The following is a 27,390-nucleotide window of genomic DNA, read 5'->3' as shown; positions in this document are numbered from 1 at the left end:
CTGGAATTGCTAACAAGTTGCTGGAGTGTGTTAGTCATGTCAGCACCAAACTTTCCAGCCCTAAGGACAGATCCCAGCGTGAGAAATCCCACCACTTGTTCTCTTTGCTCACCTCCACTTTAAGGGGAAAGCAGCTCACGTTTAGCTGGGGTGGGGGCAGGAGTGCCCAATGTGGCTTCAGTTCTTTCTACCTGTTTCTGACCCAAAGTATCTGCAGAGGGGCCACAGGAGAGGCTGCATGGCCACCATCATTCCAGCGGCAGACACCTGGGAATTTCATCAGAATCACACTTCTGATGCTCAACACGTTTCCAAAACCCCACAAGCCATGGCCAGGGAGACTTCATTAATTATGCAAATGTGTCGCATATGATGGGTGATAGCATCTTGTCTATAATGAGTACTTAAAACTGACAAGAAAAACAAGGATTTTGAAAATTAAAATGCTACAGAAGATATCCCTCTGCCCTAGTGTAATTTATTAATTCGAGAGAATGAGCATGTTATACAGGGGGAGCGTGCCTTTGAGACAAGTCCTCTGTAGATTTGAGAACTCCGTCTTTGCGCACCCCGGGCTCCCCACCTTCTTGCCTGCAGGCCACTGGGCCGTGCTCTGGTCTACTGCCCCCGCTGCTATTTCACTCCTGCAGGGCACAGGGCCCACCACTCCCTCTACGCGTTGGCTGAGGACACACCCGCCCCCAGAGCGTCCCTCATTCATGCACCCCACTCTGCTCACCCCATATGTCTGCCTAATTCCACGATACTCCCAGGCTGCTGTTCTCTACTTGGTTCTTGCAAGCTGACCTCACACCTCAACTCAAACCTAAATTCTGTGGGGGATCCCTCTCCATGAGTTGTGTATACAGCAGGGGCTAAACAAAGAACAGGTGATGGAGTGGCCTTGCCACTCCCCAAAGGCATGAGTGTGGTGCTCAGGCACATGGACTGGGGTTTGGACCAGACCTCTTCCACTAATTAGGTGACTTTGTGCCCTGAGGTCTCTGAGCCTGAGTTCCCTTATCTATAATAGGGGCAGTGATGATGACGATATTGGTATCACAGGGGATTGTTGTGAAGACGAATCCAAATAGTACAGTAAAATACTCGTGCCGGGAGCACAGTAAGACATAGTGAATGCTAGTTAACATTTATTAATAGTCGTTCTTATCCAGAAGCTTTGACTATCAAAGAGTGCCATGCACGAACAGCAGATCCTGGCCCGCTGCCTAGTGGCCTGGACCTGGCCCTAAGGCAAGTTCGCAATGGTGGGCACTACTTTCCAAGCTGCCCAGCCTTCAGGACCCTGCTTCTCCCACCATTCAACTTGAACCTCGACCTCTTTTTTGCTGGACCTCTAGAGCCTGCTTAAACACTGGGACAGGATGAGGGGTGGAACGATGCCCCAGCTCACTTCTACTCACTCCCTCTAACCTCAACACAGCCACCCCACCATGATGGATGCCATGCTCTTCTAGAGCCCTTGGTCCAACGACCTCCCAGCCTCACCCCACCACATGTACATCTTCAGGCTGGTATCCACGCTCTCTACACACCCTGCAGATCTCATGTGCCACCATGCCTCCCCACACCTCTGAATAACAGTGGGTCTAGGCTTCTCACTGGCCCCACACGGGTCTACATACCCCCAGCATCAAACCTTTGCTCATGTGTTCACTCTCCCAGGCTTCTCCACTGCACCCCCTTCCCTGGCAGGCCCCACCCTTCAGCAAGGGCCTGGGTCTAGCAGGCCCTCAGAAACAGTAAAAAGGACAGACACGTTATCACAGTATCAGTGGCTTCTACGGAGCCCCTACTCTATGTCAGGCATTGTGCCAAGGGGTCGGCAGCCTCCATCTCCCTTAGTCTTTGAGACATCCCCAGGGCATTCTTATCCTCATGTGACAATGGGGATGCTGAGGCCCAAGCTGAAGCATCTGTGAGGCCACAAAGAGCCAGGATAAAGGAGCCCCATCCATGTGGCCCTGGCCCCATAGGGTCATTGGTGGCAAACACAGCCACAAAGACCACCCTTTCCCTCGATGGCGCAGCACACACAACCATAGCCAATTCTCATTGTCACTTTTGCTCCCAAATCTTAGCCCGCTGCCAACTGGATACAGACCACAAAGGGCAGGGGGCACATCTTCCTTTTCTGATATTTACTTAAGAGTCTAACACAGGCTACATCTTTAGTAAACAATTAACCAACAAACATGGTGAGACAAACTTCAGTCACTGATAGCAAATTCTTTCTCAAGGTGAGTGATTCAAACACCATTCCTTTCCTCCCAAAGTCTTGGCATCACGGTCAAAGGTGAACAAACGTCTCCTACGAGAACAGCTCTGCCTACTCCAGACATGAGGGACCACAGCAAAGACAAAGGGTCTCAACGTTTTCAATTCCAATGCAAAGAGCATTAAGAGCCAAATTTGAACTCTGATGTATCTCAGTGATGGACAGAATAGTATTCCAAGTCAAAATGGAGAGAGAAAACCAAAAGAATGGGAAGTGGCAGCACCTCATCGGAAAAATTCGAGAAGAAAATTAAGATTCCCTGTGATCGGCTCAATGAAAAGAGTCAATGACATTTCCCAGGAACAGACTAGTGTGGGCAACAAGCTCAAATGTCAAGACCTCATTGTGTTATTATAACCAAGTTCTAGAACAATCCAGCACAATGGGGCCTATTGAGCTTTCCCCTTGTCTTCCCTTGAAAACAACATGGGATAATGAAGTGTTTAATTACTCACAGTCCTGCGACGATCTATGGCGGAAGGTAAACCGAAGGTGACTGCGGTTAACGTCCTCAATGGGAATGGCCACCTTCGGAATGGAAAAAGGAAGTGTAAGCACCTGTGCCAACATCTTCTTGCATTCAAGGTTTTATTCAGCTGGAGAGATCCCATACAGTCTGCACACATCTCTACACTGCAGTGGTGAAAATATTGATACCTAATCCCCTATATGATTTTCCCAGAGGCAAATGCCTTTTGAAAATTTAAACAAGATAATACTGTAAAGGATGCCAAGCCGACTCTGCGAGACAGCTGAGGTTTTTTTAAACATTCTGATCCTCACTGTTAAGGCTCTATTTTTAAAAGTTGCCGTTTTCACTTTTAGCCCTTTTTGGAGGTGTCTATATTCCCTCTGCAGCTTCGGGGACCTGCCCTCAGCTGCAGGAAGAAAGCTTTCTTGTTGTGACTTAGGTAAAAGAAAAAAGACCCAATACATGCTGCCTTTAAGCGAAGATTGCCCCTCATTCTCATATCTAACATCTGTATCCAGAGCCAAGCCCTGGCTTGGTTTTCAAATATTCAAGCCCTTGACGAGTGGGCTGGAGTTTACCACACTGGGCTGCCATGGGGATGCTGGCACGCTGCATTACGAATCGCAGAGCATCAGTGCCATGGGAACAGGATCCATCTCCCCAGCGATAGCCTCCATACGTTGTCATCTCTATTTTTTTCCACTTGGTGTAAAGACAGTAAGCCACACATGAAACAGACCCGAGAAGAGAAAGACAATAGCTATCTTTAAAGTACTCTGTCATTTGTCTCCATGAAAGTCCTATTTTTATGTCCAAAAGGAGATGAGAGTAAATGTATTCCAAGAAATGCCAGCGTGGTTTCCTAGCAACCTTGAATGACTTTGTTGAAAGAGCTGCTCCGCCAACGCAGGGTGCCCGTCAGCGAGCAGCCCCTGGGTTGGGTGGGAGGTGGGGACTTCCTTGGGATACACATGAGCATTTCATGATCAACCCCATGGGATAAAATGACCATGTAAATGATACCTTAACAGTCTCAAACCAGCGCGGCTGTTTTACTTGGTAGTAAATCACGGACTTGTACTCCGAGATCGCTTCATCACCAGCACCCGGGAAGATCACATGCTTTAAGGGAAGGCATAAAGAGTTCACATCAGACCTCACAGAGCTCGACACTGCATACATCTCCCCACCTCCCGCCCCCAGGAGATGCGCTACAAGAAGGAGGGAGAGTGCTCCAGAAATGCCAACAGACCGCATCACAAATGGAATACACTCCCCAAACTGGAAGGACAGACCCATCTGAAGCCAGTAGCCAGCATCAAACCCTGCACTCAGACATTTCAGATCTTGATGGCTATGTGATATGGGGATGCCACTGTCCTCCATTCTTCATACTGTCACCCTTAATAACTCCAGCATTAGGGTCTGCAGGAAGTTGCATGATTCACTCAGTAGGTCCAGAATAATGGGGTACAGACCAAACTTTAGGAGATGGCAACACTCCCTTCTGTTCCTCCAGCTGTAAACACTGACCACTTGACTCCAGTGGGAGCAATACTGGTAAAGCACAAGTGGCAAGGCAGCACTGCCTGGCAGTGACAGTGGACATGGGCCACCCTGAAAGAAAGGATGCCACCCACCTCCTGGCACAGTGGAGCCTCAGGTGCATACCTAGGGCACTGCTCTCAGCCACGTGGGCCCAGGAGAGCCCAGGCCTCCAGTCACAGTCCCGAGAGGTAGCTGGCAAATACACCTGCTCCGGCTTAGCCTCCGGTCATCAGAGGACGCCACAGCCTCTGAGCACTTCCCAGGACACCGAGTCCTGCAGACTGTTGTGACCGTGGAGGAGTAGGTCTCCGTAACCACCACCACCCAGAAGAGCACAAGGTCAGATGCCTGGATTCAAGCCCCAGTTCACTTCTCACTAGCTCTCTGACCCTGAGCAAGTCTATTGGTTTCTCTGGGCCTCAGTTTCCTCATCTCTCAGATGGTGGTAACAATGGGGTCTGAACTTATAGTGTGATTGGTAACCCTTGAGCCTTGAGTTTACGCCAAAAAGACGCCATGGCCAGCGGGATGCCATGACAGTGATAGGCAAAGAAGGTGGTCAGGACCCCAGGGACCGCCTGACACAGGCCTGCTGCCAGGGCCCAGTGGATGGACACCAAGCCCTCGAAGGCAAGGTAGAGGAAGGGAAGCAAGAGCAAATGCTCATCTCTAGAAACGGGATGATGCAGCCCCACCTATGTCTTTCACATTCTGTAGCAGAACTAAGGTGAATATTTGAAAAGTCAAACTTAAACACTACACATTAAACTTTGCAACAAGAAATACCTCCAATCGTTTTCCATCTTCATCATAAACAGACACCGTAACCTCAACATTCTTCGCTGTCGTTTTGCTTCCTTTATCAAAATCTCCTTGAACTAATGTTACGTAGATATCATTTCGAACATCACCTGGGGGAAAAATTATACCTTTAAAACCAATCCATTATTCATAGTGTTACCGTGAATTCTGCAAAACTGTCTAACTCGCTACCTCTCCTAGCAGCATATTATAAATACTGTATTAGAGGATTATGAAATATTTTCTACAAAATAGTCTCAGTGTTTAAAGGCGTGACAAAAGTAATTTTCATCATCCTCATAAGACTTGCGAGAAAGAGGAAAAATTTCAAGGCCCCTAATTATCTACTTGGTTCTTCAACTGGGCAGGAGTTCCTATACCTCTGTGGGCGGGTCAAATGCTGTCAAGGGGTTTGCAATGACCCATTCCCTCTGGAGTGTCCACAGCACATTGCAACCCACATCAGTATCCTTTGTTGGACCCCTGGCCGTGATCATCTGAGTCTTGGTAGCCAAAAAGTATCACAACATCAACCAGCACACCAAGCATGATAGCTGGCAACGCTGGCCTCCTTCTAAAGAGTTGAACAAAAAGCTGATTAAGAATCGGAACCACCATCCAACGTCCTGAGTTGATGCCTAGGATCAGGAGAGGAGCAAGAGAGAGGTCAAGAGAAAAACCTTCCAAACGATCTTCCCTCTGCCTGGCAGGCTCTGTCAGGATCCCAAATGGAGACCACAGGGAACAGAAGGAGAACAACACAGACCTGTGCATTTTAAAATGAGATGGGCCTTAAATTGTGCAAAAAAAAAAAAAAAAAATCACACACACACAACAAATGAGCTCAAGACGCTTCTTCCTACTGAGAACATATGAAGGCCTCGCTAATGGTCCAAGTGGGAAAACTCCGCAAGCTTCATTAGCAACGTGATTTAGAGGAAGCCTCACCACCCAGTGACTGCTCCTCTTCTGTCTGTGCGGCCAACCTCCCACGCCTGACCCACCGGCTCTCCCATGGGGACCCCAAGGAACAGGTCTGTCAAGAGCAGCAAACGGCCCGCTCTGGGCAAAGAATAAGATCCCTTAAGAAAAAAAGCCCCTTGCTTTCTTGTTTTTTTCTTTTGCATTTTTTACTGCTCTATTCTGCTTTTAATGTACCCAACTATTAAATTAAGCTTTCATTTAAATGTCATTACTATAATAATCCGAGTGGGTTGCTAGTACAGCCACCGTAGCTGCTGGGAGAGGAAGCGCAGCTGCAATCACTGACCCTGACCACGAGGGAAGCTGGGAAGGATGGAGCGCAGGGGCAGAAGGCAAGGCTGTTGGTCCAGGGTCCGCCACTAACTAGCTGTGTGACAGACAAGTCAACCTCCAGGGCCACCCACCGCTAAACAACCTCGTCGACAAGGCAGAGTAGTCAGTATGGTCTCTCAGCCCGGAAATTCTATCAGAGCACAAAAGCCATAATCAAAAAGGGCTGCAATAGCTTCAGGAAGGCCTCATCAGCCAGATAACCAACACGTGCCAGGGCAGGGATGTGGTTAAACCCCATGGTCTCACTTTCCTGCTGGCCCGGAGATCCATACCTTGGAGCCATCCCAGAAGTAAGACCCCATTTACAGCAGGTAAACCCCACAGAGGGGCACTCTCAAGAGGCCCTGAGCAACTGCCTCTTCGCGGTACAGGGCTGTCATTTGGAGGAGGAGGGAACTGAAAGTAGACGTGGGTGGACTCAGAGAGCCCTTCTTTCACCTCCTCCCAGCCTCCCGCCACCTTCCCAGCTCAGGTAAGAACTCTGCTTCCCCACCAGGACCCTTCAGAAGGACTCGGGATCTCCAACGGATCAGGAGAAGGAAGAATAGCCAGCGACCAGGGCGACACAGCAGACTCTCCCACTGAGCAAAGGAGACGCAGGTCTCTGTAAGATGCACGTAACAAGATGGGAAAGATGGGATGACACGGGCTAAAGGCCAGGGGTCTGAGTGAAAACGCTCCATGCCATCTCTCCCCCAAGGGTAAGACGTGGTGCCCACAGCCTGTCGGTGATGACAGCCACACAGAACTTGGGTGACTCACTCAGGGTAGAATCTCACAACCGGATCCCTCGCCTCCGACTTAGCACAAAGAACCCACCAGAACAACGGTCAACTGTGTATGGTTTCCCCATGAACCTATTATAAGATGATTTTAGAAGTTTAGACATACCTTTTAAGTCTATCAATTATGAGGGAAACACGACCCAGTGTGAGCTAGAAATTTCCCAGGTTTTCCGATGAACATGAGGACATCCTCAGGCCACTCAAGATAAATGCCTGATGTCAATGACATCCTCCTAATCTATAAATTTGCATTTCAAATCTAAATGCAAACACATCCACTAAGAAGCCTAAATTAATTTGCTGCATACAGACTTGAATCATACAAGCTGTAGATATCCCATAGTTTCATAACGTGCTGAAGGCCACATTCCTCCTTCACAGGTAAGCCGCTATGATTCAGTCTAACCAATTTGAGATGTCTTTCCTATCGATTTACCAGACGGATTACACAATGATCCACAACAGCCCTGAAAGATAGAGGGAGCAGAAAGAACATGTCCCTAAACTGCCTTAAAATAAAAAAGTAATAACTGTGACAGCGTGCGCACTGAGTGGACACCTCTCCCTGTGAATATACAGCAGAGCCCTGGAAGAGGAGGCTGCGGGGAATCGCCAAACACAGGGTGTTTTGGCCCCACTTCCTCTGCTCATTAGCCATGTGACTTCAGGCTGTAGCTTAATCTTGAGGGAATTAGTTCAACACCAATTTGCAGGTTTCCAAGATCCCTTTATTGGATCAAGCTAGATTACTAATAGAGCATTCTCTGCAAACCAAAAAGTATCCCACAAATATAAAGAATAAATATTAACAGGCTTCCCAAGATTCATTCCATGAGGATCAAATCAGATGACTGAATGTTATTTGGAAACTGAAAAGTATTATGTAAATATCAGAGATTAATCTTAACATGCAATCCTATTATCGGTTTAATAAGCTTAAAATCCATTATTGGGCTAGTATGATAAATAATACGAACTAAGCAAGTCCCAGATGTAAATATTTGCCCTCTGGTCCTCCATCTTTCCTCTGATCAGATGTCTATCCAGATGTGAAGGGTGTCCACATTTCCCTCACACAATCCTTGCAGTTGAGAGGAGCTGACCCACCCAGAGGTCCAGGGGGCCAATGTGCATATTCCACCACCCCAGCCTCTCGCTCTTCAGGGTCCAGAGGGGACCTGAGCAGTCCGGTCGGGATGATGCTCAGGCTCCTTGTTTGGAAACACTGGGTAGAAAGCATGCCATCTTCTTCAGGACACTGGAGTTTGGGAAGAAGATGATAGCAGCAGGGCCTGTCCCAGAGGATGAAGTCAATATGCAAATGAGACACCTCAACAGAGGGAGCGTGGGACAGCCAGAGCCAGTGGTCCAGGATGACTCAGAAGCTCACTCTGCCTCTTCTCCTTAGTCGCGGGAGCTGATAAACATCCTCAGGGTTTGGCCATTTGAGTTGGCCTTGTGCTTTCTGATACTTATATCCTAAAACATTCTAACTCCAACCAGCCCTATAGGTAGGAATTATTATTATTCTCATCCTGCACATGAGGAAACCACAGCTAAGAGAGGGCAGGTAACTTGCACAAGGCCACACAGCCAGGGAGGCCCAGAGGTGAGACTCAAAGGAAGCCACTGGACTCCAGGTCCGGCATTCTCACTTATGGGGCCAAAGGATGGGATTCGAGGCTGTGCACCACTGTGGTGAACAGATATTTAACCCACGACCTACCACAGGGCCATTATTCAAAGCCTGGAACCTAACCGGGGATGTTTACCTAAATTGTGCTCCCTTAACTGTGAACATGTTCTGGATGATTCAAATGCTGTTACAGGATCATAAGGGATACACACAAGGAGCATCATTGTGAACCCATGTTGTCATCATAAAGGAGTTGCGTTGGTCCTAGAGTGAACCAACCATCATAATCAACCCATCCAGTGGAGCCTAAAAGTGAATTCCGCACAACTCTCAAAATGGTCCCCTGCCGGACTTTATCACATTAGTAAGAATTACCCAACCAAAGGCACTCAGTCCTTCCAGCCGGTGAACAGGGAATGTTAACTAACCACTGGGGCAAAAGACAACCACCAGGCATCCTGATTAAGGGCAACAGCGGAGTATGGGACAGTCGAGGGTTTGCTCAGGGTCATGCTGACATCGACCCCGGCTGCTGACAGAACCCACCTTAAGTCCTCAGGGCTCAGCTCCTGGCCAATGCTTGTCTCACCCTCTTGTTCCTATTATGGCATTGCCAGGAGTGGCTCCCCACCAGCCTTCCCAGGTTATCATAACCAAGAGAAACCGCCTCCCCTCAGCCTGAACCCAGTGGTCAGCTCTCACTGCGGCCACAGCCCCTGCCAGCAGGAATGATGCATAACCACGCTGGGGTCTCCATGTCACCTCCCACACACTCAACCCTCCGCCCACCAGGGCTCCTGCAAGTCACCGTCCACACGTCGTTCTTCATGACCGGCTGCATAAACTCCCCAGACACCGGCTCCAGCCACGCTACGCTCAGAAGCACTGAAGAAATTAGCTCTTACCAGGCATGATTATCTCTGGAAATCCCGTTTTCCGAGCCACTGCTGTGGTCCTATCCACTAAATGAGGAAACTCTTTTCTAATTTGATGGATATCTCCAGGAAGTAGTTTCAATGTTACCCACAAACCTAGAAAAACAATGGCTGCATGAGTCACGTTTTATCTCGTACATTTTTAAAAGAAGATTTCACGAAACATATTTCAATGAATGAGCAACTTTTAATTCTCAATTCAACGTGTTAAGATATGTGGGCGTATGAGAAAGAAAGAGAAAGGAACTAGGAAAAAGGTGCCTGGTACCCGGGAGTTACCTGTGTCTATCACCTGGGATACAATTCTGTGCAGGAGGCGCCTATCGGACAGGCAGCTGCACGTGAACAGCAGCTGTGCGCCACATCTGCCCAGGACCAATGACTCTTTTGAGTTGATATACATTTAAGATAAGCCAGAAGGTAGCATTTTTCTGGGAGTGGATTGCGAAGGCTATCATTTTCCATTCTCCCAAGAAGGGTGACAGCAGAGGAGGAATCAGAAGGTAAATTCACGGCTTCACCAACCCATGAAAGTTTCAAATTGCTAAGCAGCATCCACGCTCTCCAAAAGGTGAGCAGCAGAGCACTGGGCTGGGGCAGCCTGGTCCCTGATTCACAATGTCACAGCCAAGGAGGAACAAATGCTCTGGTTGTCACTCGGCCCCTTCCTCCAAGGGGAAGAAGGAAGATTTTCAAACCCTCTAAGCAAAATGCAAAGGATGCCCTAGACAGAGCGCTGTGAACTTGATAATGCCTGTGAGCTGAGAGAGTGTGCTGTGCTCTCCCTCTGCAAAGCTGATGGAGAATCGCATTTTGTATAAAACACTCCTGAGCGGCAATCAAACGGGAGGTAACAATAAGAGGGAAAAAAGGTGACACTTTTATCAAAATCAAAGGCAGGACACAAAGCAATTGCTTGGCTTTCTCAGCCGTTTTCAAGGATGGTGCCTTTCTCCCAGGTGGGAAGGGAGGTTGTCACTGTCAGCTGGCACATCAGGGTCTCCATCCCTGAGACCTCAGGGGACTGGCCTGCTTGCTCCCCACTCACTAAGCTCTGTGGGACCCCACATGCTCATCAGAATATAAAGGTACCTGTCCTCACTTACACTACTATCGTGTGCGTGTGTGTGTGTCTGTCTGTCTGTCCAGCTATTCCTCCTCCAGATGCATCCTTCCAGGGAGCAGGGACCAGCCATTCATCACTGTTTAGCTCAGCACCCCACACTCAGTCAAAGACAAATGGGAAAACCACAGACCAGACCCTATCCACAAACAACCTGCATTCTAAGTGGAAGTAGAAAGCATCCGATGGGTCCACACAAGGAACGCCGTCGGAGGCTGCCTCTGCGTGATCAAACCCCACACCGCACACCCTCAGCCTCTAGCTCCCCGTCTTCCAGCAGCTGGCCTGGAAACATCGTTGTCCTCTGCAAAGATTTACACGACTTGTGGTCAAGAAAGGCCACAGTCACCAATGACATTTTACTCTTTGCCAGCTGGTGAAACCCCCTTTCCTCCTGACATCTAGACAGTCCCTCTACTTTATTCAGAGTATCTAATGAGCACCTGCTGTGTGCCAGTCACGTGCTGGGCACTGCAGACACAGAGTGAATGCTCGTTACATCCCCACCAGGGGCTTAGCTTCCATTCCATGAGCTAAACACTAAACTTCTCTCTCGGTGAAATATGCAACTACCAAGAGCTTTCGAAAGAACAAGGCCACTGCATGTGGAGAGTGTATCCCAGGGCTGCAATTCTGAGTGTCACAGAGGCCCCCCAAAGGAAGGGACATTGCACTGAAATCTGAGGAATGGGCCCATGGTAAGCGAGGGGATTCCAGGCCTTGCCCACCCTGGTAGCTGGAGTCCCGAGATGCAGGGGAACAGGTATGAGATGTGTCTGGGACTGTGGTCCATCTGAAGGATGGTGGGGAGGCCCCGAGGGAGAGCGAGTACCAGAGTCTGACCTGCCAGTGCTCTGGGGGCTGTGTGGGACGGGGTAGGTGGGAGATGAGAGCGAAGTGAGGATCCTAGTGGAGAAAGCACTGCAGGAACCCAGGCGGACACTGGCGGGACTTCAGCTCCACAGGGGGTGGCAGTGGAGTGCCCAGTGTGGAGGTCCAAGCAGAACTTGAGAAGGAGGGGTGGAAGGAGGGGCAGTTCTCAGAGATGGTGACAGTTGTGGGCATGACCAATAGCAGGTGCCGGGTGTTCCATTCCCTAAGCCAGGAAACCCTGCATCGCAGGGAGATGTCCTGAAGGGCAAGAGCACAGTGTGGGGAGAGAAAGAAAAGGGTCCCCTGTGTACAGGAGAATTCCCGACACTGGGCATTCTCCCAGGGAAAGCCCGCAGGGGACACAGAAATCAGAGGCCAGAGGAAACAGGGAAAACCAGGAGGGGGCGTCGTCCATGTGACTGATGGCACAAAATGCAGCCGCCCAAGGATGGGGAGTGTCTGAGGCACGGGGCCACCAGGGTGCCCCCGAAGACCTCAGTTAGAGCACCCCTGGTGTAAGCGGAGGGGCAAGCACTGGTGGGAGAAGGACAAAGAAGGACAGAAGATGAAGATCAGAGAGATTCTCAGCAGGCATAAGCATCTCTACTGAGAAATGAGAAGTAGGATAGAGAGAGAATCAGTATACAGAGACAGATGTATTATTCAAGGCAGGATTTTTTTTTTTTTTTTGGTTTCCTTTTCTTTTCTTTCCTTCTACAGTTTTCCCTTTTTCTTTCTTTTCAAGGTATAGAATTCCCGATCATGATAGGGAGCATTTGAAGAAATGGAAGAGAAGAAGAACCAATAAAACGAGGTCTCTAAAGAGACTTCAGGTGGTGGTACCCAAACAGGGGCACATGTATCATTGCTCAGGATGTGCACTGCACAAGGCAAGTAGCAAAAAAAAGGCCAGTGGGAGCTAAACCCAGCCCACCTTCTGTTCATCATGCCCTGTGCCCTGGCACTGACTGCATCTCCCCAGTCACCCAGAGGACAGGTCCCCTTCTTCTAATTTACCCAAAAGCACCACAGGCTGGTGCAGCTCCAGACCTGCAGGACAGGTGAGCAGATGGCCCCTTGAAGGGCTGGGCACTAACCCCTGGCTTGTCCTCCAGTAGGGCAAACCTAGTAAAAGGGACACTCACAGCAGTGCAGGGGGAATTACCACTGCAGTTGATGCAGACCTGGTCCCTGCTGGGGACAGCAGGATGCAGCTAAGCATTTCTCAGATCTTAGGAGCGCGAGTCCCAAAACCTCCCAAAGGAATGAAGGTCTCCAGAATCACTCTAACTTGAAGACACTTCTCAAAGACTTGCAGGGTGTGGTGAGGAAATTCTTTATAGAGGCTGAAGATAAAGAAACATTTAACACCACCATTCTAAAATCCTGTCTTTCAAACGGCTTTTCCTTCTCAAAACGCCAGCCTGCTCAACTATCTTAGTTCATAAACTAGGAACTTAGCCACACAAGTCAATTTGTTATAACACAACTTAAACACAGAAAGTAAATTTTCCTGATTACATTGGGTTTAAAACACTTTCCTCACGGGAGAAAATGAGGCCAATTTTCAAAGAAAAAGCACGTTTTAGGTGGACTTTTGCTTAACCAGAATAACCGAAAACAAAAGGAATTAGCATCCGTCATTTCTCCAACAGCAGGAGCAGATTCAGGGCTGTTTGAGGATTCACGGTCCCCACAAAACACCCAGCACCTCTGGGTTCAGGGTTCAGAATCATTTGGGCTAAATACAAAAGATGTTGTCAATTGTGACAAGTCTGGTGTCAGTGTAAAATGGGCCAAAGGCTAGAGACGAGCTCGGGCAAGACTGGCCGTGAGTATGAACAGACAGTGGGAAACGCCTGGTTCTTTATGAGGACGGACATCCCCCACGCCCCTCCCCTGCCCTGCACTCTGGACAGTGACTTGATGGAAAGCCAGCATCAGGGGAAGCCCAGGTCACTACTGATGAAAACATGGAGCAACGTTGGGAAAAACCCCGCCAACACAGCAGCTAATTCTGTGCTGCGCTCACTGGGGCCAGCTCCCCCAGGTCTCCCTGGAATGCCCTGAAACAGGCCCCAGAGCGAGCCCTGGAGCAGCGTTCACTTCCATGAAAATCAACACAGTGACATTGCCCAAGGGCATCTCCGTCCAGGAAGGCACCTGTGGTCCCCTTGAAAAAGCAGAGTTCCTGTCTCTCGGTTCTCACAATGACCTGAACACACTCCTCCTTCCCCTGGAGTTCAAGGAATTGGGCTCCCTGGGCATGAGCCCCCCTGCCTCTGGTGACACAGATTTTGCCCACAATACCAGTGAGACTGACAGAGGCAGGCCGTGGATCCTCATTCTCAGTAATTTCCTGCAGGCCTGACACCAACCTCCACCTTTCCTGTGTGACTCTGCAATAAAAGTTTATCAAAATTCTGATGACTCTGCAAGAGAATGAGATCCAACGGGAGCCAGGGGCCTGGGGCCTGGCGCTCCAGCCTGAGAAGGGCTCCAATCGAAACAGCTTTAATTGGACCTCCCCGTGGTTTTCAATTAAAGTGCAAATTGGGAGGGCTGTTAATTTATGAGAAGATGGGTCCTGGGTCAGCTTAAAATTGCTCTGTCTACAGAGGCCACGTTTCATTACCATTTTGGGTTGGGGTTTTCATTTTGCAGTTGTCTGGCAGGCAGTCACACCAAAAGAAAGCCAAAGGTCCCTTAATACTCCAGAGCATTCTTCAGACTCAATTCACACTCTCCTTTAGAACAACGGGAAATCAATCTAGATAATTGTTTCTTAAAAGTCTGGTGACACAAGATAACTAGACAGTGAACCGGGTCTATTCACCTAAGCTCTGCTGAGTTTACGCTGTCTGCATCTAATCAAGGACTGAGAAGAGGATTTCCCAGGGGTGCTTAAAGCAGCCTTAGAAAGGAGAAGTTCTGAAGGTGACTTGCCCTGGGGCTGGAGGCGGGGCCTCAGCAAACAGTTGTTTACTGGCAGCCCTCCTGGCCAGCCCAAGAGCCAACTGTCACCAGCCCCCGAGATGATTGATTCATTGCCTCTGCCCACAGAAGGTCAGTTGCTGGGAAAGTTGTCAGCATGGGATTAAAAATGATGAGTGCGAGACGGAGAGTGGGGGAGGAGAAATCTCTTCCATTACAAAACTGAAGGGGAGTCAGTCTGCAAAATGAAGCCACTCTCCCAGGGGGACAGGAAAAGGGGTCCCAGAAACCAATGTGGCAGTGATTAGTGCATGACATGAGCGAGGAAAAACCAGAGAAGAGCACATGGGAGGTGGGTTATGTCTAATGTCTCCACGTTTCTTTAAACAGCAAGGTGAAATGTGAAATAACAGCCAGTGGACAGTTACTGTGTTCTCTTGTGAAGTCATTTAAGAGTTTTTAAAACTGGTTAGGATGAGAGGAGATGGCTGGAGAAGACTGAGGAAGGCAAACAAATGAGTTACTTCCAGTCTCATCAACTCTGGGCTCCTTGCAAACATTTAACTGTATCCCACTCAGTCTTCCCCTCTCATCCCCCTCAATGCTTACAAAGGTGATCAGCAAGAAAATTCTCATAAGCTCTACATCAGGGACAAAAAGTACACATCATTTCCAACACTGCCATCATCATCATCATTATCAGTCGCAGCAACAATAGCACCATTAGCATTGTTATCATCATCATTCTCCTTCTCCTCCTCCCCCTCATCACCATCACCATCATCATCACCATCACCATTACATCATCATCTTCATCATCATCATCACCATACATCACCGTCATCACCATCATCATCACCTTCATCATCACCATTACATCATCATCTTCATCATCATCATCACCATACATCACCGTCATCACCATCATCATCACCTTCATCATCACCATTACATCATCATCCTCATCTTCTGCATCATCATTATCATCAAACCACACAGCACTGTCCCAAATTCATGTAAATGGACATTTATAGAAACAAATCAATAGAATACATACCCTGGCCCTTGTGGTTGACCTCTTTGGCAGCAATGACTTTGTTTATAACAGTCTGAAGGAAGTCATTCTCCCCTGCCACCCTGGGTGAAAAACGGGATGACATGTTCAGCGGCTTGTGTCGAATGGCGTCGTCCAACGCGAGCCTGGAGGGCACGGGACGACCAAGACCACAGGAGACAAAGGGGCACAGAGACCCAGAGGTCACGGTAACAAGGGAACACAAGAGATCATCGTCACCGAGTGCGAGAGAGAGTCATCATGAGTCAACGCACGACAAAGGACGGAATAGGTGACAAGAGAGACAGGGAAGAGCATTGATCAGGAAAATGCTGAACCACACAAGAGAAGTAAAGCAAACGAGGTTGATCCTATCCCCAGGAAATAAATGTGCACCAGGCCTCCACTCCATTTCTACTAGACAATAAAAAAGGAAACTTATCTGAAGGTAACATGGTTGGATGGCATTTAATCACAAGGAATCTTTATGCCATTTCTTCCATTTTAATAATTCCTGACCATAGCATAGGTCAAGGAGCAGGTGGTTTGAAGGGAAAAGCAAAATCAAGACCAAAAAAAAAGATCCCTCCCACCTAATTGCTTGGGAAGCTAGGGTGGCTACCACTCTATTTCATAAGACTTTGTACTCACCATAGCCTAAAATACTTAAATGTGAAAAGAATACCATGGTCTTTGGAGAGCACAACTACTGTGTCTAAAAAGTGAAACTGTGACACAATTATGAATGTAAACCATCCACGTTTGGGGGGCCCATGGATCAAGAGCTTTTAATAAAGCTGCACTAGGACCAAGAGAATAAATACAAACAGGCAACATGTGCAAAGAAATATACCAGGTAGCACAGCAAAGCACAATATACAAGGAGCAAGAAAATATACGTCATGTACGAAATGTTTAAAATCATTCCTAGAAACAAGGACAGTGTTATTCATCGCTTGAGCCTACATTACTCAAGAGAATCAAGGACTATTTGAATTTACCTCACCAGGTTAAAAAAGACAAAGAGAGAGAGAAATGTACACTGTGCTTCCTTCCGTAAAACTTAGCTCGTGATATCATAAATCAGTTTTAATGGAGCAAAAAATGGTTTCATTAGCATGGCATTTCCCAAAGAACTGGTTTCATTGCTTATTTGGTATTAATATCATGCTACTCTTTTCTTTCTAACGCTGCAAATATTAATCTGTATATTTAGTCTTCCTTTAATGCGGCAATGAGTCACAAATTACAATCAGTTAAAAACATGTAATAATATTTTTTAAAGTGGACATTTCACTAAAAAGCAAAAAGATGGTGCCAACATGCCATCTCAAGTAGCTCATAATACATCCCAGTGAAATTTAGATTAGTGCATCTAAAACTAATAACCCCTCTAACTTTTCAAACACTAACTAACCCACGTTTTTTTTAATCTTAGACTCTTCCCAGAAGACAGGAGCAGGCAACAGGTAATTTCAACTCAGTAATACACTGGGTATCAAAAACCTCTGAGGTCTAATATATAAAATAGCATTCAAAACAGCACTGGGCTGCATTATTTCTCATGGGCAAAAGAAGCAACTTAATATTATCATTTTATTACAGTGTATTTTATTTATCACCTCAATATCTGTCCATGTTCAAAGATGATGTTCCCCTTGTTTACTGAGGAAACTTCCAGATTCTGCAGAACTGAACTCCCACAGGAGCACCATCCCATGGAAAGTTCTGCAATGATGAAGATGTTCTCTATCTGCGTTGACCAATATAGCAGCCACTAGCCATGCACGGTACTGAACAATTGAAATGGAACTACTCTGATGGAGGAAGTAAATTTCTAATTTTATCTAATTTTCATTAATTTAAATAGCCACATGTGGCTAGTGGTTACCATACTGGACAGAAGAGTAAATCTAAAAGCATTCAAGCCACAGAAGACCCCTGCCTCCACTTGTGCGTGGTGAGATACATATAACTGGACCCCGACTTCAAGCTCATAAGGCAGGGTTTTCTGGTATTCTCGTGTCAAAAAGATTGCAAAATTTTCTACTGAGTGATGCTTCGGGATGCTATCTGACAAGATCACCTGTCTGTAAAGAAAACCACTCTATTCTCATCTTGAACAACTGGTGCTCAAGCCCAGAACTGAGTGGGCTGGTCCGTCATGCAAAGATACATGGTGCAAAGGGAAGCCAGCCTCACATCTCCTGTCCCCGCAAGACAGGACTCCGTCAGCCTCCCAGTGGGTATCACCAGCCCCTACAAACCCTCAGCCAACACCTGGAAACAGTGGAGGGTTACTACCCTGAAATTTGTTTCAAGCGAGAAACCACTTAAGTCATAATAGAAATGAGGAGAAAAGACAGAACACGCAGGACACTGTGACAGGTCATTCTAACTCGCCTTTATCATTTACTCTTCTAAGATTTCACACCTCCAGGAGGAAGCTGTCTCTTACGATTAACCTAAAACACTCTGATTCCTCTTTCTTTCTCTCCACCTTTGTCTGAGGTGCAGAAAAGCCCTGGAAGTAGCCACAGACCATTATCTCGGTACCCTCTTGCTTTAATCTCCAGGGAAATAAGACCAATTCTTTCAACCTCTTCCATGGGATCTACCTTCAAATCAGAGAATCAATTTAACAAATCTCCTGCAAGTGCTTTCAAGCTTCCCACACCTCTCTACAGGCTTCAGGTCAGACTCGACAAATCCTCAAAATGGCGAGCACAGACACAGTCCACTCTAAGCAACAACCAAGGCAGAAAAATCAGCAGCGTGATTATTTGCTTTAAAGCATGATCTCTCACTTTACAAAAGAATTCATCATTATTTTGTTTGGTTTTCTATTTTAAAACCAGCAACCTCCTGTGATGAATCTGAAAGTATCGTATTTTGAAGATGTGAACCGCTACTAGAATAAATCAATTATGTAAAGAAACATTCACGCTCAGAGTAGTTCCGCGTGTCCTACACGATAAGGCAATTCAGGGATCAGATGCAAAATCTTCTACTTCCAAGACCATAAACAAATTTGAACCCAGGATTCTTATGGCTACAAAAAAGTCCATGTGCTATAGCAATGACTAAACAGATTTTTCATTATTATAAAATAATCAATCCCCATTTGTTCTGAATTTCCAAACTTAATTATGAAGATGATTATTCCAAACATACATTTTCCTTATTATATGTGGTTAAGTACTTTGCTCCATACTTACGGCTGGAAGGGAATGAAATGCTGTTTATCTTCGTCATCTACTTTTCCATTTATTATATCTGTTACATCCATCACTAGGGACAAGAAAAGAACAGATTGTTTTGCTTCTATGCTATAATCACAGAAAACAAACAAACAAAGAACATCAGAATGTCTTCTCACAAACAACAGCATAAACTGTATGGTGGAATTTTTTTATAGTCAAGATTAAAGTATTTCCATGTTTGAAAGACTAAGTTACCAAAAATGTCCACCCAAATGGGGTTGGGGGTCCAACGACAGGGTGCTGTTTATTTAGCAAATTCCTTTGCCTATTATCCAGTTGCCACTCTAGGGCCGAACTGTGCTAGAGAACTTGGTGTGATGACAAAATGTGCGATGACAAGGAACACCTAAAACGTGGCAGGTGTGATGGAGGACCTGAATTTCTACTTAGATTTCATTCATTTACATTTAAATCACCACAGGCAGCGGGGGGACCATACTGGACAGCAGTGCTCTGGAGCCTCACCCAAGTTGCTGCGTCCCCCTGATAATAAACCAACTATAAAGCAGCTACAATGTGGACACTGTTTCAAAGGACACTTCACAGCTAATCCTCACAATCACCTACAGTACAGCTGAGGAAACTGAGGCTCAAAGACACAAACGAATGAACTGGCCCCAGGTCAGAGAGCTAGAAAGCCTCTGATACCCAAGCTCTGACCTACACAGCGAGAAACCCCAAGATCAGCCCTAGCTGGCACTGGACACTTTCTCTATCGTCACTCAACCTCCACACTTAACTAAAGAGAAAGGAGCAACACAACTCGTTTACCTTCTTTGGCACAATCCCTTCCCTGATGACTATAATCACACATTGAAAATGGGGACAACTTCCATTTCTTCCACCCTCCCCAACCAAAATAAAGGGGAGAGGTCTATAGGACCAGAAGAGAAGCATTCCCAACCTCCTGGTTGGTTTGATGGAGCCCACAGAGTGTACACAGTGTGTCCTGAGGGAAAACACCCACCCACACTCTGCTGAACCAGTACTACCCACAGAGCAAAGAGCCTACGAATGCTCACAGGTACAGGTCAAAGAAGCGCAAATAAATTGGAACATCAAGTTGTGGTTGCTCAGAAGACGAATGGCCTGGACTCCGATCTCCACCCGCTAGAAGACTGTTCCAGCTTCAAACATTCTCGGGTGACTGATTAGCACTAGATCACGGCATCCACCTATTGCTAAGATGCTCATAATACCCAAGCCCACAGTTTTACCAGCAGTTCAGAACCATCAAATAGAGCTCATTTTACAGCCAAAGTCCAGTCAGCCTGCAGTTACTACTGCATCAGTCCACACAACCGGCTGTGGGCCAGAACACGCTGAGTCTGAACCTGGAGACCACCCCTGCACCCGAGTCTGCAGTGGGAGGCCTGCCTAGGTGTCCACAGACCTCTCCTCTCTGTCATGGGACTCCTCCCACCAGCTGACTATGAGTGTCCCTGATCATCCAACTCCCCCGCCAGAAGCCCAGCCTCCCGTGCTAGAACACGCGAGGAGCCCAGTAACCACTTGCAGGAAGGCAGCATGTGAGCAAGCAGTGCAACCTCAGTGTGAGCACCAGTAAGCTGAAAGCAGCCTTGGTCCTGCTACTTCCCGGAAGTGACGCCCCTCAGGCCTGCCCACCCCAAGTGTCAGAGGAGGATGCCCTGAAACCACGGTCATCACATACGTTCCCAAGGACTTTCCCTCCCAGTTTCCTGGCACACAGGCCGTGCAGAGGAAACTCTTGCTGCAGCTGAGACTTAGGGCCTCAAAAGGTCCCTGTCACTAAAGGAAGAAATGAAGGACTGGAGGGAGAATCGGCCCCAAACTGACAGCCCAGGGTCTCTACATTCAGGTATAAGGGTCTGTCTTAAGTCTTAAGAAAGCCAAGAGTTCTCACGGCTGGCCCTACGGCCGAGTGGTTAAGTTCACATGCTCCACTTTGGTAGCAGCCCAGGGTTCACTGGTTTGGATCCTGGGCACAGACCTACACATGCTCATCAGGCCATGCTGTAGTGGCATCCCACATAGAAGAACTAGAATGATTTGCAACTAGGATATACAACTACGTGCTGGGGCTTTGGCAGGGAGGAGGAAGACTGGCAACAGATGTTAGCTCAGGGCCAATCTTCCTCACCAAAAAAAAAAGCCAAGAGTCCAGCCATATGTAGTCACCATCGTATGACGGAAGAGGGCATGAAAGGCCCAGCAAACAGATGGCATCACATGACACCAGAATGCAGGGGGTAGGAGAAGGAAGGGGGCGTCAGGACGATCGTGATGGAGGATCAGGGACAACAAAAGCAGGAAAGCAGGGAGGCAGGCGATGAGAAACACGCTGCAGAGGAGAGGGGCCAGGCAGGCTCGGGGACCACAGCTTGCTCACAGCAACTGGGCACAAGCATCGAGGCGGCCAAGACACACATGCCCTTCCATTCAGCAATTCACCCTGCACAGTAAGACGGGCGCAAAGACCGGAGTTCCAGGTCTCCTCTGCATACCTACTATACCACAAAGCTGGAAACACCCTCAAAGCCCCAAAATGAGGGGTTGCTGAAAGAATGAGCAGCCACAGATTGCAGCCAGCAAAAACTCCAATTTTTGAATAACCTTTAATAAAATGAAATGCTCATAATATAAAGTTTTTTAAAAGATAAAAAGTACAAAATATGCAGAGTGAATATACTTAACACTACTGAATTGTACACTTAAAAATGGTTCTGCTGCTTTAAAAAAAGAGACTAAAGAGACAAAAAAAGTAAATAAATAAATGAACCCAAAAAAAAGAATAAAAAGAAAAAGGACACAGTATGATCTGATCTTGTTTTCAAATTATATACCACACACAGAGAAAAAACATAGAAATACACCAGAATATCATGAGGCACAGCCCCAGCTGCACAGAATTATGAATAACTTACGTTTTAATTACGCTTTTCTTTCTTTTCAATGATTTTTACAATTTTATATCACTTTTACATCATGGAAAAGGAAAAAAAAAAAATGTCACCTAGTATTTCCAATAGAAGACTGAGAACCATAGGCTCACAGGTGCCTGAACACTTTGCTCAATTTAAGGAACTGGGCTCTGTCGACACAACATGCAGAAGTTATCCTGGATAAAGCTTCAAACTTAAATTCGTACATGGAAATTGGCGTTGCAGACAAATGAACAGAATATGGTTACCAGAAAGTTGACTGACTTTGTGAGGCGGAGAAGTGTCCCTTCTTAACCAGAAAGAGAACGTGAGGTCGGAGGAGGTCCTAAGTGGTTAGAAGCGGGTACTATGAAAGTAGGCCCCAGGCTGATGCCACCGTGTATCGAGGGAGGCGAGGTAGTCGGATGGCAGCACCCGGCCAGTCACTGCACTGCCCACAGAGGCTCACAGGGGATGCTGGTTAAAGCGGAGATTCTGATTGAACTGGCTCAAGAGGGGCCTGGGCAACAATATGCTTTAACAGCTCCAGGCTGTTCTCATGCACAGTTAGGGTTAAGAACCAATGCATTAAAATATTTGCCTTTTGTGCCAAAAATTTACATGGCCAAATCACATGATGAAACATACTCCCCCGTGTCAGAGCAGAGACATCAGTAGGAAGCTGGAACATATATATAAGCAGAATGCTCAGATCCTTACTTATAATTTACAGAAACACACCATCCACACAGCTTGAGGAAAGCTGGCCCCTCCAGAAAGAAGTGGAAGCTGAGAGAGCACTTGTCCCCTCAGCCCTCGCCCCACTCGGTGCTTGGCACCCGGGGATGAACAGGACATCACCAGGTGGGGAGTGGAGACAAGTAACCAACAATAGCTTGGCTGTCGCTGCACTGGAGGGGAGCAGAGGGACATCCCCCAGACCTGGAAACCTACTCGAACAGTGACACATCTGATATTTTCCAACAAAAGGAAAAAGTGCGTCCCAGGTGTCTCTGAAGCCCTTCACACAGGTTCTTGCAGCCACAAAGCTGGGAGAAGGCTCCAACCAGAGAGGAGCAGAGGGGAGCAGCCACACACACGAGTCCAGACAGAAGAAAACAGAAACCCACGGGGTCCATCCACACGGTCAGCAGAAGTCTGCAGACCAGACAATGGCAGCCTTGTGGCCAGGGACCCAAGCAGAGGCCCAAGTACCACTACCGACATGACACAGGTGGGGCCTCCAAAAACAGGGAACTGTGTCAGGGCTCCCTGCCGGCCCCCAGAGAAGAACCCGGGAGTCAGTAATCCACAGAGAACTCCAGCGCTGGGAGGCTCTGGTCTGCTTCCCAAAGGTCGCCTAACTCCAGACTCCACCGAGAGGAAGGAGCACGCTGCCAATGATGAGACACCACTGTGGTATCAGCCAGATCTGTAACCATCAACCTCTCCACCCCTCCTCCCCAGGCCTTCCTGGAGCCTCAAAAGTCAACCTGTGAAAGCTGAGAAAAATCCCCATTTTAATCAAAAGGAGAAGAAAATGTTAGCCTCTGGTCTGGATGTCATCATTGTTTAAGAAATATAACTGTGCACTCATACAAACTTCTCACTCTGTTGGCGATCTAATAACCAGAGAATCAACAGCATCAGTGTTGGAAAGAGGCCCAACTTGCATACACTGTCAAAGATTGCTCTGGTCACGTAAAGGGAAGCTTAATACACCTCAGGTGCAAATACAGTATCTCATTAAAGCTATCATAGAGGCGGGAAAGAGAAAAAAGAATTCCCTAAAATTTACAGGTATTTCAACTATAATATCAGATTACATATAAAAGATGTTACAGGTTCTGGGGGCCAGCCCCAGTGGCCTGCTGGTTAAGTTCGGCACTCTCCGCTTTGGCAGCCGGGGACAGACCTATACCACTCGTTGGCTGCCATGCTGTGGCAGCAACCTACCTACAAAACAGAGGAGGACTGGTACAGATGTTAGCTCAGGGTGAATCTTCCTCAGAAACAAAGAAAAATGATGCTACAGGTCCTGAAAAATAGAGGCACAATTTTAAAGTAAATATTCAGGTACTAAGTGATGAAAATGTGAAAGGATTTCCAGAGCCCAGGGGTGTGGGGACTCAGAAAGGCAATGTCACCTTCAAAATTTCACTCACAAATAGAAAATTCAGTGGAACTCCATAAATATAGCCCTGTTGGTAAATGGAAGTAAAGTGAATTAATGTGCCTCTTTCTTTTTTTTTTTTGAGGAAGATTATCCCTGAGCTAACATCTGCCACCGATCCTCCTCTTTTTTGCTGGGGAAGACTGGCCCTGAGCTAACATCTGTGCCCATCTTCCTCTACTTTATATGTGGGACACCTGCCACAGCATGGCTTGACAAGCAGTGCATAGGGCCACACCCGGGATCCAAAGTGGCGAACCCCAGGCGGCTGAGCAGAATGTGTGAACTTAACCACTGTGCCACCGGGCCGGCCCCACCTCTTTCTCATTAATGCCTATATCATTGTTATTATTTAATCCTTATGAAGTAGCGAATCATTAACTTAAATGATTTTATATGTTTTTCAAAAATAATCCAGGCAGAGAATAGAAGACTTTTAGAGCAGTGAAAACTCTGATGATACTATAATGATGGACACGTGTCATTATACATTTGTCAAAACCCAGAGGATGTACAACACCCAGAGTGAACGCTACTGTAAACCATGGACTTTGGGTGATTACGATGTGCCAACATAGGTTCATGAATTGTAACAAACATACCACTCTGGTGGGGGATGTTGATGGGTGAGGCTGTGTGTGTGGGAACAGAGGGTACATGGGAACTCTGAAATCTCTGTACTTTCTGCTCAGTTTTGCTTGAAGCTAAAACTGCTCTAAAAGTAAAATCAATTTAGAAGAGACAAACAAACAAAAACTAAGCCCTGAGTTTCCCAGGCGCCAAGGCAAAGAATGTCTCCCATTGCTGTTCACACGAGAAATCCAGCTACACATCAGAAACGAAGAACTTTTCCCACACCCATAATCCTGTAAGTGCTAAAGGACCACAAAAAGGACAAGAATAAATAAGGTCCACGTGATGAAACTCCAATGCAACATCCCATAGTGAGAGAAAATCACTTCCCAAATTGTGAAAAACGAGAGCGACATTGAAAGAAGTAAATTAATTAGAACTTGGTGGGGACACTTTTATCTCTCCTGAACAGAGTTAACTAATCTCTCACTTTTCTTGTGCTGTTGCCAAAATAACAACACAAATATGGAGGATAAAAAGCACCTATTTTGAGATAACCATGTCCTCTTCACGGCTCCTTCTCCTTCTTCCTCTTTATCACTTTGACCATTCTGTGCAAATTCGCTCCTCCATCAATCAATCACCAAGTCCAGAAACCCTGCCAACCTCCACCGACTGGCTTCCCGCCAGGCTGAGAATGTGGGTCAGGTTCTCCCCCCAGGAGATGCGATCCACTTTAAAACCAAATGTATAATTTACGTCTGAAACTTGTGGACTGAAGCACCCTGAGCTGCACGTCGACTTGAAAGCACAGAGAAAAGAACTAATAGATGTTTTTTCTCTCCAACAGATAAGCTTATAAATCAAAGCGGCCCACTGGCCAATACTCAGCAGCAGCTGCAACTCAGGGTGAATGGGATGATTTTGAAACTTAAGAAAAAGGAGAGAAATGGATTACCGGCCACTCCGAAAGGCCGCCGCAGGCCCGAGGTCAGCTTCCTCGTGTTGTTGTCCCTGAGCTCCATGCGACCCACTCGAACGATCTGACAAACAAAACTGATTTTCTCCCTTTTCAGGTCTTTGCTTCCAAGGTCCTAGAAATATTAATTTCCATAAGTTATGTTGGAGAACCATTACTCAGTGCAGGTTCAATTGAAACAGACAGTAAAAAGATGGATTGAGACTCTTTTCGTGGGCCAGTTTTTAGCATTTTAGTAAGTTATTCACATGACAAAAAGGAACTGAATAACGACAGTCAATTAACGCTGAGTGAACTTAGGATACAAGCTTAAGAGAAGTGCTGGAGTAAATCTTCGTCATGGGGATTTTAAGGGAAGTTAGAGACCCAGAAGATTTCCGGGAAGGCGTTTCATTATTACTAAAGTGCCATGCATTACAGGCATCCAAGGACTCATATCTAGTGTGGTGAGAAGTCAGAAGGAGGTCATTACAAATAGTCATTAGAACGGGCAGTGACTCAACGGAAGCTCTTCGAGTGCACTTACAGTAAAAACAGCTCGCAAATTATGTAATCTGTCTATATCTTTGGGCAATCCTGAACTTGACCAGCGAACCAGGTAGTTTTCACTGGAAAAACAAAGAAATAAAAGCCAGTTAACTTTCCAAATATAACAGGGTACCAAATGAACATCAACATTGACTTATAAATAATACTACGGAGGTCCACCACACAGCCAACCACATGAGTTCAGAAATATCAACAACATCAAATAGGCCACCCTTCCATTAGCACAGAAGATAAGTAACTTCCCTTACAAGGGAGTATTCGAGGAATGCGTGTACAAAATCCTTGAGAGGTTTTAATTTTGGAAGTCTAGGGTTATAATTGCAATGGAACTATTTTCAAATAGTATTTCAAAGCTTTTTATTTTAAAAGCATATTTGTTCACTTAGAATGACTATAGTATAAAATTCACCATTCATTCATTTATAGCATAAAATAAACACTGCAAGTTTATTTCAGAGCCTATGACAAGTCGACTATGACCTAAAAATACAAAATATCAAGAAAAAATGATCCCCTTCCAGAAGTGAGAGTAAAATTCACCCATTTATTCTGTTTTCCATCATATACTAAGCTTTTAAATTTTGAATAACACAAGTGTAGATACTGGAATTTTAAACACACACACACACATACATAATTTAAACCATAATCCTTCCATCTGGACAAAGAGAAAGTTACACTAGAGACAAAAGAGGAACCAGGAAAGAGACGACCACATCAAAATGACAAGAATGGCAGAGACAGGATTTACCATATTGCATTCAACAAATACTAATTGAGAGCCTTTATGTAGCAGGCATTGTTCTAGACACTGTATTCTAGCCAACCATGTTGGAGAAATAACAACAGTCAAAGGTCCAGAAACGACATTTATAGAAAAGTTCAAGAAGGCAAGATTAAGAGAAGAGTGATATCTGGGGAGTCCAGAAATATAGAATCCTAGGAACACAACATAGGTAACAAAGGATTACTTCAATCTTTGGTTGCTAGCTCCTTAAGACTTTACAAGAGTAAAACTCTACAATCAAACATCCACACAGGCACAAGAAAGCCGACCCTGCCCAAAGCCCAGCCAGCTGACACCACGCTGTCCCAGAGAGCACAGGAGCTCTCTGTGAGAGCAAGACTCTAGGGGGTCCTGATGCCACTTTCCTAACACTGACCAACCAAGAG

The 27,390-nt window shown here is 46.6% G+C and overlaps 1 protein-coding gene across 2 annotated transcripts in view; it reads right to left on the bottom strand.

Moving 5' to 3' along the window:
- Nucleotides 1-27,390, bottom strand: part of DOCK1 (dedicator of cytokinesis 1) — a 502,522-nt gene that overhangs the window by 400,549 nt on the left and 74,583 nt on the right. Inside the window, exons 9-16 of one of the 2 annotated variants that reach the window (XM_046651107.1) lie at nucleotides 26,195-26,276; nucleotides 25,648-25,783; nucleotides 18,996-19,068; nucleotides 15,781-15,923; nucleotides 9,764-9,889; nucleotides 5,106-5,230; nucleotides 3,795-3,893; nucleotides 2,755-2,827 (exon numbers count right to left, since the gene is read on the bottom strand). In XM_046651107.1, coding sequence (XP_046507063.1) covers nucleotides 2,755-2,827; nucleotides 3,795-3,893; nucleotides 5,106-5,230; nucleotides 9,764-9,889; nucleotides 15,781-15,923; nucleotides 18,996-19,068; nucleotides 25,648-25,783; nucleotides 26,195-26,276 — 857 coding nt within the window. The remainder of the gene's footprint in view (nucleotides 1-2,754; nucleotides 2,828-3,794; nucleotides 3,894-5,105; nucleotides 5,231-9,763; nucleotides 9,890-15,780; nucleotides 15,924-18,995; nucleotides 19,069-25,647; nucleotides 25,784-26,194; nucleotides 26,277-27,390) is intronic. The other variant, XM_046651115.1, reaches the window with a different exon arrangement.

The sequence above is a fragment of the Equus quagga genome, chromosome 2 (genome assembly GCF_021613505.1).
Source record: "Equus quagga isolate Etosha38 chromosome 2, UCLA_HA_Equagga_1.0, whole genome shotgun sequence".
In the NCBI taxonomy this organism is placed as follows: domain Eukaryota; kingdom Metazoa; phylum Chordata; class Mammalia; order Perissodactyla; family Equidae; genus Equus; species Equus quagga.
Note: the sequence above shows the minus strand (reverse complement) of the source record. Positions and strands in the feature narration are given on the sequence as shown.